The 12,391-nt window shown below is 37.4% G+C and overlaps 2 protein-coding genes across 3 annotated transcripts in view; one reads left to right on the top strand and one right to left on the bottom strand.

Annotated features, from left to right (window-relative positions):
- CD80 (CD80 molecule) overlaps nt 1-12,391 on the bottom strand; it is a 60,818-nt gene that overhangs the window by 2,208 nt on the left and 46,219 nt on the right. The window lies entirely within an intron of this gene.
- TIMMDC1 (translocase of inner mitochondrial membrane domain containing 1) overlaps nt 1-12,391 on the top strand; it is a 32,329-nt gene that overhangs the window by 9,407 nt on the left and 10,531 nt on the right. For both annotated transcript variants that reach the window (XR_002823615.1, XM_004373658.2), the window contains exons 5-6: nt 6,397-6,475; nt 9,395-9,505. Coding sequence is in view for 1 of the 2 variants with exons in the window: in XM_004373658.2 (XP_004373715.1) it covers nt 6,397-6,475; nt 9,395-9,505 (190 nt within the window). In the remaining variant the exon portion in view is untranslated. The remainder of the gene's footprint in view (nt 1-6,396; nt 6,476-9,394; nt 9,506-12,391) is intronic.

The raw sequence follows: 12,391 nt of genomic DNA, 5'->3' as shown, positions 1-12,391 counted from the left end.
ATATGGATTTGATTATACCACTTCTCTGCTTGAAATTCTTCAGTAGTTACCCATCACTTTGAAGTCAATTCTTGATCTGGCCCCCACGTACCTCTCTTTTCCTCCAGCCTTATGAATCTATTTGTATTTCCCAAATCCATTATATTCTTGCTTTGTGTATATTGGTTCCTCTTATTGAACCCAGCTTCCTGCTCCTGCAGGTAGTTTTGTTCAGCTCCAGCTTTATCATTCAAGGTTCAGATCGTTTGTCATCCTCAGCTTCTGTAAGGTGTCCTCCCTAGCCTCCATTTTCCTATCTTTAGGTCTGCTTAGGCGTCTTTCCCCTGTGTTTCCATAATTTACTATAAATAGTTTTATCAAAACATAACACCATATTATAGCTGTTTAGTTGTTTTACTTCCCTGCTAGATGACTTACTTGAATTCAGAAAAAATGTTTGCCGTGTATATCACAGGCACTTGATACATAGTAGAGTAGAATAAATGTTTCTTGACTGAATGTAAAAATAATTAGTAAAATAAGAATATAAAATATATCTCTGATAGATTATAAATTTTTGTCTCAACCCAGCAGTCAACATCATACTTAATGGGTAACACTAGAGTAATTTCCCCTGAAGTCAGAATCAAGTCAAGATGTTACCCCTCACCATTATTATTTGGCATTGGTCTGACGTTCATAAAAATATATTTGATATCTGGAATGGTGAAATGAAGAGCTTGACAAGTTCTCTTCCCAAAAAGCAACAATAAAACAACAGAATTATAAAAAACATCTATCTAAAGATATTGGGAAATGACCAGAGACATACAACAAATTGAGAAGCATTTATTCGAGAATATCTACTGAATCTCGGTAAGAGCAGTGGTAGTCTGTGGAATTTTAGCCTGAGGCTTTTCCTGCCTTCCAGCCCACAGGTCCATGGTGCAGAAGTTCCGCAACGGCAGTGCAGGCCAGGAGGGCCAGCAGTTCTGTTGCTGGAGGAGACTTTATTTGGAGCAAAGCACAGAAAATTTCATGTCTAGAGTTGTTACTGAAAACAGCTAACCTGAGGTTTTGAGAGCCCTGGGAGCTATGGCTGCTAACCAAAAGGTTGGCAGTTCAAGTCCACCAGCCACTCCTTGGAAACCCTATGGGGCTCTTCTTCTCTGTCCTGTAAGGTCGTTATGAGTCAGAATCGACTCGATGGCAGCAGGTGTTTTGGGGCAAGTAATAAATCAACAGACCAAGCAGAAATTTATCAGGGTATCCAGGTAAGAAAACAGCCAAAGAGGACTTTAATAAGATCGCACCTATCCCTAGTGCTCTGGAATGCTGTGACATGTATAAGTATTCACGTACACTTGAAAGAGACGGGTGAGGGCCTTAGTGAGCTACTTGTCTTTGGCTGAATGTGAGACTTTGTGAATGCAGAAAATAAAAAGAAGGAAAGACTTGTAAACTGCATGAACTTTGAATGAATTACCTGAGCCACAGACAGATACATTGGCAAGGGGTCGGAGGCCTTACTGACTGAAGATGTTTAAGCACAACCTCTGATGAATCACTGGCTGATTACTAAGCTAGGACAGTTCCTAGGAAGCCAGACACAAAAATAAAAACTGAGCGGAGAGAATTTTCCCAGGCAAGTCACTGCATAAACAGAACCAGGTACACCACTGGGGGTTGGGGGACGTTCCAACTTCAGAGTTGCTAGAATATGTTATCTAAAATGTCCAATTTTTATCAACAACAATAACAAAAATCATAAGACATGCAAAAACAGGGAAAAAAAGCACTGGGACCTGTCTCAGAGGGGGCCCATCTGTTGGGTGTAGCAGACAAAAGACTTCAAAACAGGAAACCATGTGTAAAGATGACAGTGACTCAGTAAACAGAGAATTATTAAAAAAGAGGCAGAAATTATAAAAAGGAATCAAATGAAAATTCTGGAGTTCATAACTATACTGGAAATTAAAAATTTACTGGGGGAGAAGAGTTCAAGAGCAGATTTGAGATAGCAGAAGAAAGAATCAGTGAACTTGAAAATAGATCGATATTGATTATCCATTCTGAAAAATGAAAGAAAACAAATGACAAAAAATGAACAGCCTTAGGTATCTGTGGGACACCATCAAGTGTACCAACATATTTGTAATGGGAGTACTGAATGGAGAAGAAAGAAGGGCAGAAAAAGTATTTGAAGAAATAATGGCTATGAATGTCCCAAATGTGATGAAAAACACTAACCTAGACACCAGAGAAGCTCAACAAACTCCATAAGGATAAACAAAGAGATCCACATCTAGACATATAGTAAACTGTTGAAAGACAAAGAGAAAATCTGAAAGCAACAAGAGGAAAATTATTCATCATGTACAATGAAACCCCCCCCAGTTAGATTAACGGCTGACTTTTCATCGGAAATAATGGAAGCCACAGTGGGATAATATTCAAAGTGCTGAAAGGAATAAGTTGTCAACAAAGAATTCTATACCTAGTAAAACTATCCTTCAAAAATGAAGGCAAAATAAAGACGGCTAGATACCAAAGACAGGGAATTCATTGCTAACAGATCTCTCTTTCAGAAAATGCTAAAGGAAGTTTTTCAGGCTGAAAGTGACACCAGATGGTAACTTGAATGTACATGAAGAATTAACGCTGGTAAAGGTATTTTATGTAAGCAATTAGTAAAGGCAGTATAAACATATATTTCTTTTATTTTCTTAACTGATCTTAAAGACAGTTGTATAAAACAATAATTATAAAATTACACTGTTGGGCATATAACAGAGAGAGAGAAGGAATGGAGGTATACTGGAGCAGAAAATGACATCAGATAGCAACTTCAATCCACAGGAAGAAATGAAAAGTACCAGAAATACTAAATATCTAGGTTAATATAATAGATTCTATAAATCTGTATTATCTCCCCTTCTTTAAAATACTTAAGCGTGTATAAAGCAATAATTATAATATGTATTGTTTGGTTTCAACATATATATGTGCTTGTGTGTATATATATGTATGTGTAACATACATGACAGTAATGGCACAAAAGTGGAAAGGGAGTGAAGCTTTATTGGAACAGTGTTTCTACATTTTACTGGGTTTAAGTTAGTACTATCTAAAGTAGATTGTGATGAGTTAAGATGCATTTTTGTAATCCCTAAAGCTAGTAATAAGAAAATAAAAAAAATAGTAAGACCAGAAATGAATTAAATAAGATATATAAAAAGCAAATAACAAAATGGCAGACCTAAATCCAACCATGTCATGATAACAAACGTGATGAATGGATCAAACACTCCAATCAAAAGACAGAGAGTGTTAGACTATATAAATAGTTAAGAGACACACTTTAGGTTCAGGCCACAAGTAGGTTGAAAGTAAGAAGATGGAAAGAGATATACCAAGCAAGTAGTAAAAAAAGAGAACTGGAATGGCTATACTAATATCAGACAAAATAGACTTTAAGACAGAAAGTGTTACTGGAGACAAAGCAGGATGTTTTATAATACTAACGGGGTCAATCCAATGAGAAGATACAACAATTATAAATGCATCTAACCAGAGAGCCCCAAAATGCATGAAGCAAACCCTTTGAATGGAAAGGAGAAATAGACAGATCGACAGTAATAGTTGGAGACTTCAATATCCCACGTTTCATAATGGATAGAACAACTAGAGGGAAAATCAGTAGGGATATAGAAGACTTGAACAACACTATCAACCAGTGAGACCTAATTAACATCTCTAGAACACTGCCCAACGCTAGTAGAATGCATGTTCTTGTCAAGTGCACAGAAAATATTCTCCAGGCTAGGTCATACGCTAGACCATGAAACAAGTCTCAATAAATTTAAAACAATTGAAATCATACAAACTATGTTCTCTGACCTCAGTGGAATTAAAACAATAGAAAGGAATTTGGGAGATCCACAAATATTTGGAAATTGGACAACACATTTCTGAATAACCCCGTAAATCAAAGAAGAAATCACAAGGAAGATTAGAGAAATTTTGAGCCGAGTGAAAATGAAAGCACAGCATATCCAAATTTATGAATGCAGCCAAATCAGTACTTCCAAAATAAAAAAACCCAAACCCACTGCCATTGTGTCAAATCTGACGCATAACGACCCTACAGGACAGAGTAGAACTGCCCCACAGGGTTTCTGAGGCTGTAAATCTTTATGGAAGCAGGCTGCCACATCTTTCTCCTGTGGAGCACCTGGCGGGTTCGAACATGCTGACCTTCCGGTTAGCAGTCAAATGCTTAACTACTGCACCATCAGAGCTCCTTAGTCAGTACTTAGAGGGAAATGATAGCTATAAACACTTAGAAAAGGTTAAAGATCTCAAATGAGTAATCCAAGTTTCCACCTTAAACTAGAAAATAAAAAGTAAACTAAACCCAAAGCTAGCAGAAGGAAGGAAATAATAAAATTAGAGTGGAAGAGAACACTAACAGAACGCTTGTTTATAACACGAGAGCGGAAATCGCAGTGTCACTTCAGTCAGCCTCAGCTGGGAATGTGCACGTCAGCCAGCTCACATCTCTCGCTGTTCTGTGCTTGTCTACGAATGACTGGAAGTGTCCCAGGTATTGATTTTGGGGTTACAGATTCTAGGGAGTAGGCGAATTCACAAATAAGGAGTCTGAATAATGGGATCTACTGTACGTGAATATGTAGGTGATCTTTGGGTGAAGAGATATATAGATACATATTTTTAAAGTATAAAAATAAACTGTAGAAGAAATGATTAACAGATTTGACTGCATAAAAATTTTAAACTTATCTATATCATAAGTACCATATTGTTGTTGTTGCCATTGAGTTGATTATATGACTCCATACTATTAGAGACGCTGAATGATAAACACCAGAGAAATAATAATGTGTGCAGCTAACATGTAAAGGCCCTTGCATATCAGAAAGACAAGACAGCTCACTTGAAGACAGGACAAAGGACAGGAGTTTGTAATTCATAGAAGTAACACAGCTAACCTTTAAACCTGAAAAAACTGCATTTCTCTACTAATCAGAGAAGCGTAAGTTAAAATTTAATACCATTTTGACCTATCCAAGTGGGGAGGATAAAAACAGAGGATGCAGAAGAACAGGCATTCATATACTTTTAAGGGAAAGTAAATTTGTCCAACCTTTTTGGGTAGCAGTTTAGTAATTTAAGTTGAAAGCCTTAAAAATGTTTATATCCTTTGACCTAGAAATTCTGTTTTTATGAGTTCATCCTAAGGAAACATATTTGTAAAAACATTTATGTGCAGGGATTATCATTAGAGGCTTATTTAAAACAACCACAAATAGAAGTGTGTTGGTCAAAAATTGTGGTATCTCCATGCAGTGGAGTTGTAGGAAAAAATTAATGATATGGAATTTAGTAATGTGCTTGGTGAAAATAAAAATTCAGTATGTACAGCATGGCCCTGATTTGATTTGTAAAAATACTGTGTTTGGAAAAAGACAAGGTATATACTCGAAATTTGTTACTGTCTCTGGGTAATAGGATTAAAGATGACTTTTATGCTTATTGTGATTTTAGAAAGTTAAAAAATTAATATATACACTTTTCATAATAAAAAACCTCAAATATTATTTTAGACAATGTTTCATTGGTTGTGTTGGGCGTAGTGAAAGAGGATAATGAATGAACATGAATGCACGCTCAATCCCAGTGCGAAGAAAAGAGGTTCTATGCATCGGCCACCAGGTGGCACTGTAGGCCATATGGTGCCGGCTTGCAGGCCTGCCTGAGGGGTTTAGTGTTGAGCAGTACTGAAAGGGTGAGGCTGGGGGAAGGCATAAGCTGCAGGGGCTAGTGAAGATTTTTGTTTTTTCGTTTAGGGAAAGGTTTTCTTGAAGGAAGGAAAGAGGTGAAAGGGAAGAAATTGCAGATTTTTAAGGAACGTGAGCAAAAATGAAGCAAAATGAAAGATACTGGGTCCATAGAACATACTGAGAATTTAGCTTTGTAAAAGGAGCCCTGGTGGCACAGTAGTTAAATGCTTGGTTGCTAACCAAAAGATTGAGGCTTGGAACCCCCCAGCCGCTCTGCGGGAGAAAGATGTGGCAGTCTGCTTCCGTAAAGATTACAGCCTTGGTAACTGGATGGGGCAGTTCTATAGGGTTGCTGTGTGTCGGAATCGACTTGATGGCAGTGGGTTGCTTTGTAAAAGGGATGTTTCTTCATTTAAACCTGCAGAGTGAATGAGAAGCTAGCTGTGTTGGCATTTTAGATTCAGGAAATTGAGGCTGTGGTAGTATATTAATATTGGGTTCAGAAAGTTTACTTAAGGGTTTGTATCCTTTTTTAGGAGGATTTTTTAAAAATGGAATTCTAGTATTTAAAGATGACTTAATAAATTGGCTTTTTTTGTTTATTTTTAAATAGCTGTCACAGGAAGTCTTTTCAGAATAAACTTAGGCCTGCGTGGCCTGGTGGCTGGTGGTATAATTGGAGCCCTGCTGGGGTAAGTGTTAACGTGGTTTAATTCTAAATAGACACACCTTCCTTAGAGCCTATAAAAAGTCTCTAGACTGGGAAACACTACGGGCTGGCAGTGGGTTTTTTTTTTTTTTTAGACTGGGGTTGGCAGTAGCTTTGATTGTCCAATTCTAATGCTACCCCAATTGTTGATTTTTCTTCCAGTTTTCACTGGTAAAAACTGTTTAAATATCATTAATACCTGAAACTATTTGTGGTATGAAAAAGGTATTTATAAGGAAGCAGGGTAAAGGAATAAGAAACAGTTAACAAACACATTCTATTAAAAAAAAAAAAAACTTTTGAATTAGGTTTTGTTTATTTGATTGGGTTTTTAAATTTTTTATTTTTATGTTTTCTTCCCCAACTTTTTATTTTGAAAAAATTCAAGCCTACAAAAAAATTGGGTAAATTTAGTACATTGAACGCCCATATGCCCTTCACCTAGATTCACCAGTTGTTAACATTTTGCCATACTTGTTTTATATCTCTTTCTGTATATGTGTATGATGTGTGTGTGTTTGTTCCTTTTTCTTTTGGCTAAACCGTTTGAGATCTCCTGACACTGTACCCTCAAATACATGTATGTCTCAGGATGAAGAACATTCTTCAAGGAAATCACCCTACAGTTATCATGATAAATAATTTAACAGTGATTCAATACAACTGTCTAATATACAGGAGCCCTGGTGGCACAGTGGTTAAAGCACTCGGCTGCTAACCAAAAGGTTGGCAGTTTGAACCCACCAACAACTCTGTGGGAGAAAGATGTGGCAGTCTGCTTCCATAAAGATTTACGGCCTTGGAAACCTTCTGGAGCAGTTCTACTCTGTCCTGTAGGGTCGCTATGAGTTGGAATTGACGGCAGTGAGTTTTTGGTTTATCTAGTATATGGTCTATAGTAAAATTTCCTCAGTTATCATAATATTGCCCTTAATAGCTTTTTTTCTTTAATCCAGGATCCAGTCAAGTATTCTACATTGCAATTAGTTGTGATATGTCTTTAGATTCCTTTAAGCTACAACAGTTCCTCTGCCTTTTTTTTCCCAGAATGTTCCTCAATTTTATCTTATTGTCCCTTCATGATTAGTTTTATGTTAAATGCTTTTGGCAAGAATACAACATAGGTGAAGTTAATGGTTCTTCTCAATGTATCACATGAAGAGACATATTATGTCACCCGTTATAAGTGATGTTAAGTTTGATTTCTTGGTGTATTTGTTTCTATTGCTGTGTAACAAATTACTGCAGATTTAGCAGCTTAAAGCAACACCCATTTATTATCTCACAGTCCTCTGTAGGTTGGAAGTCCAGGTGGACTCAGATTGGTTCTCTGCTCAGGGTTTCACAAGACCAAAAGCAGGGTGTTGGCCAGACTGGGCTGTTATCTAGAGGATCTGGGAAAGAACCTCCTTCCAGCTTTATTCGGGTGTTGACAGAATCCAGTTCCTTGTCCCCATTTCCTTACTGGCTGTCAGGCAGGGACTGCTCTTTGCTCCTGGAGGCCAATTGCATTCCTTCTTGTCCCCTTCCGTCTTCAAACGAGCAACAGCCCATCGAATCCTTCTCATACTTCGAATTTCTCTGACTTCTCTGCTGCCACCGGCTGCAGAAAAGTATCTGTTGTTAGAGGGCTCACCCAGATAATCTCCTCTTTGATTCACTCAAATTAAACCGATTAGTAACTTTAATTACATCTGTAGTATCCTTTTTGATTGTAACGTAATCACAGGCATAGTATTCCATCATATTCATAGTCGGAAGATTAGGGCAGGAAATTTGGGGGCATTTTAGAATTATGCCTCTTACACTTGATTAAGGTAGTGTCTTCCCAGTTTCTGTATTACAAAGATCTTTTCCCCATTTTAACTAACAAGTAATCTGTGGGGTAAGTATGCAAATAGTCTGTTCCCCAGCTGTCTTTCACCTAGTACTTTTAACATTCACTGATGATCCATGCTGCAATTAGTTATTAAATGGTGGTTGTAAGATGTTGATTTGCTAGTTCTGTCATTCCTTCTGTTTTTATCAACTGGCATTCTTTTGAATACAAGAGCTTTCTCTTCCCTTCCAGCTACGCACCCCCCTTTTTTGAGGGGGGACACCTATAGACTTATGGATTCTCTCTCTTTTTTTTTTTTTTAAATTCAGCAAGTCATATTCATTGCTGACATTATTTTTGTTGTCATACTAATACACTAGCTGGATTTGAAGGGAAAAGTTGAAGTTAGCAGCAAAAGTAACTTTTAAAATGAGGGTACCTTAGTTGTAGAAGAGGGAATTTAAATTATATCAGATGCCAGGAGTTCCTTCTCTTTGAGAAAACAAGGACCAAATCCTCTGCAACACTGTAATAACTGTAATCTAAATGAGTGTCTCAGTGGGTTACTATTGGCATTTTGGGTACCAGACTATTGAATTTTAGGATGTTTTGGTGGCCCCACCCCCCACAGTCAGTAGCATCCCTTCCCTGCAAATCAAAAATGCCCCCTACCTTTCCAGTTCGTAAGGGGGCTGGTACCATTCTAAAACATTGATCTCATTTCTGAGAAGCCTGCGGTTTAGAGCTACTCACTAGAGCTTGACATAAATGTACGTAATTCCCTCCTTGTCCTTATTTATTTATCATTCATGATTTAAAAAAAAAAAAAAAAGACCAGTTTATAGATCTATTGTTGTTTATACCAACTAACTTTAGAGATTTTCAGTGATTGTTGTTCAGACCAGGAAGGAAATTGCCTCAGTATTTCTTTCTTTATTTGATAAGGATGCTTTAATTGTCAGATGTTCCCATAGCTGTTTATGAACACGTGGCTCAGTGGAGTTGCTCGTACCTTAGCAGAGACGCTCACATGTTGCTGGTCTAGTGGTTTTACCTTAAGCTCTCCCTCTGCTTTCTCCTCAGCACCCCTGTAGGAAGCCTGTTGATGATACTTCAGAAGTACTGTGGAGAGAGTGTTCAGGAGAGAAAACAGAAGGATCGACAGGCACTGCACGCGATGAAACTGGATGAGTGGTAAGGAGCATATTAAGTCTAGGGAATCTGACTTTTTTAGCCTCTTATGGTGATGGTCTGTTAACCACAAGTACTCTTAACTGCCACTCATTCGGAGAAGAGTTTATTTTCATTGAGTCCTTAAACTTACACCCTAAATAGTCTTTTTTTTTTTTTTTAAGTGTGCTTTGGGTGAAAGTTTACAGTTCAAGTTAATTTCTCATACAAAAATTTATACACATATTGTTATGTGACACTAGTTGCAATCCCTGTAATGTGACAGCACACTCCCCCTTTCACCCTGAGTTCCTGTGTCCATCCAACCAGCTCCTGTCCCTTCCTGCCTTCTCATCCTGCCTCTGGACAGGAGCTGCCCATTTAGTCTCGTGTATCTGCTTGAACTAAGAAACACACTCTTCATGAGTATTATTTTATGTTTTATAGTCCAGTCTAATCTTTGTCTGAAGAGTGGGCTTCGGGAATGGTTTTAGTTCTGGGTTAACAGAACGTCCGGGGACAATAGCTTCGAGGGTTCCTCCAGTCTCAGCCAGACCATTAAGTCTGGTCTTTTTACATGAATTTGCGTTCTGCACCACACTTTTCTCCTACTCTATCAGGGACTCTCTGTTGTGTTCCCTGTCAGGGCGGTCATTGGTGGTAGCTGGGCACTATCTAGTTCTTCTGGTCCCAGGCTGATGGAGTCTCTGGTTTATGTGGCCCCTTTGTCTCTTGGGCTAATATTTTCCAGAGTATTCTTCATTCTGTTTTGCTCCAGGTGGGTTGGGACAAATTGATGCATCTTAGATGGCCACTTACTAGCTTTTAAGACCCCAGATGCCACTCACCAAAGTGGGATGCAGAACATTTTCTTAATAAACTCTGTTATGCCAGTTGACCTAGATGTCCCCGTTTTTTGGTTTTTTTAAATAGACTTTATTTTTTAGAGCAGTTTTACAGAGCTCCCCTGCACACAGTTCCTCTTGTTGCTAACATCTTGTATCATTGTGGTACATTTATTATAATTGATGAGCCAGTATTGATTGTTGTTGTTGTTACTGTTGATTCGGTTTCTTTAATAGATACAGGCCTATTAGATTATCTGTTTCTCCTTGGATGAGTTTTATTAGATAGGTCCATTTCATCTAAGTTTTCAAATTTGTGGGCATGTTGTTGTTAGGTCCCGTCGAGTCGGTCCTGACTCACAGTTTGTGGGCACAGAGTTGTTCAAAATATTTCTTCATTTTCCTTTTAATGTTTTTGGGATCAGTTGTGATAGCCTCTCTTTCATTTTTGATGTTAGTAATTTGTGTCTTCTCCCTTATTTTTCTTGGTTATATTTTATTGATCTTTTCAAAGAGCTGGTTTTGGTTTTGTTGATTTCCTCCATTAATTTCCCATTTTCAATTTAATTGATTTCTCCTCTAATTTTTGTTATTTCTTGTCCTACGCTTACTTTCAATTTAATTTGCTCTTCTTTTTCTAGTTTCCTAAGGTGGAAGCTTAGATAATTGATTTTAGATTATTTTTCTTTTCTAATATGGGCATTTAATGCTATAAATTCCCCTCTAAGCACTGCCTTTGCTGCTTCTTACAAATTTTCATAAGTTGTATTTTTATTTTCATTTAGTTGAAAATGTTTTTTAATCTCTCTCTCGAATTCTTCTTTGACCCATATGTTATCTAGAAGTGGGTTTAGTCTCCAAAAGTTTGGGGATTTCTATCTTTCTGTTACTGATTTCTAGTTTAATTCCATTGTGTTCTGAGAGCATTCTTTGTATGATTTTATTCTTTTAAATTTGTTAAGGTTTGTATTATGGCTCAGGATGTGGTCTGTCTTGGTGAATGTTCCAGGTGAGCTTGAGGAGAATGTGTGTTCTGCTGTTGTTGGATGCACTATTCTATAAATATCTGTTAAATCCCGTCGATTGATGGCACTGTTCAGTTCAGCTGTATCCTTGGTGGTTTCTGCCTGCTGGATCTGTCAAGTTCTAATAGAGGGGTGTTGAAGTCTCCAGCTGTAGTAGTGGATTTATCTATTTCTCCTTGAAGTTCTATCAGTTTCTGCCTCGTGATTTTGATGCTCTATTGTTAAGTGTATACACATTTAGGATTGTTATGTCTTTTTGGAGAACTGACCCCTTTATCATTATTCAGTGTCCCCCTTTTTTTCTCTGATAATTTTCCTTGCTTTGAAACCCACTTCATCTGAAATTAAAATAGTTATTCCAGCTTTCTTTTGATTAGTGTTAGCATATTATGTTTTTCTTCATTCCTTTACTTTTAATCCATCTGTGTCTTTATATTTAAAGTGAGTTTCTTTGTAGACAACATGTAGTTGGGTTTTATTTTTTATCCACTCTGATAGTGTCTGTCCTCTGGTTGATACATTTAGGCCATTCAGATTTAAAGTGATTGTCGATATAGTTGGATTAATATCTACTGTATTTTTAATGGGGCCCTGATGGCGCAGTGGTTAAGTGTTTGGCTGCTAACCAAAAGGTTGGCTGTTCGAATCTACCTGCCACTCCGTGGAAACCCTATGGGGCAGTTCCACTCTGTTCTGCAGGGTCGCTATGAGTCGGAATCGACTCTACAGCAACGGGTTTATATTTTTAACTGTTTTCTGTTTGTTGCACTTGTTCTTTCTTTTTGTTTGCCTTCCACTCTTTTTTTTTATAATCCAGTATTTTCTTATATAAATTGAAAATACACACAAAATGTCATTATATCCATTTTGCATATAAACAAAAATACAAACATTAAACCAGAACAAAAAACTCACTGCTGTCCAGTTGATTCTGACTCATAGTGACCCTATAGGACAGAGTAGAACTGCCCCATAGGGTTTCCAAACCTGTAATCTTTTTTTTAAAATTTTTTATTGTACTTTAGATGAAGGTTTACAGA

Source organism: Trichechus manatus, unplaced genomic scaffold, assembly GCF_000243295.1.
Source record: "Trichechus manatus latirostris isolate Lorelei unplaced genomic scaffold, TriManLat1.0 scaffold00026, whole genome shotgun sequence".
In the NCBI taxonomy this organism is placed as follows: Eukaryota; Metazoa; Chordata; class Mammalia; order Sirenia; family Trichechidae; genus Trichechus; species Trichechus manatus.
Note: the sequence above shows the minus strand (reverse complement) of the source record. Positions and strands in the feature narration are given on the sequence as shown.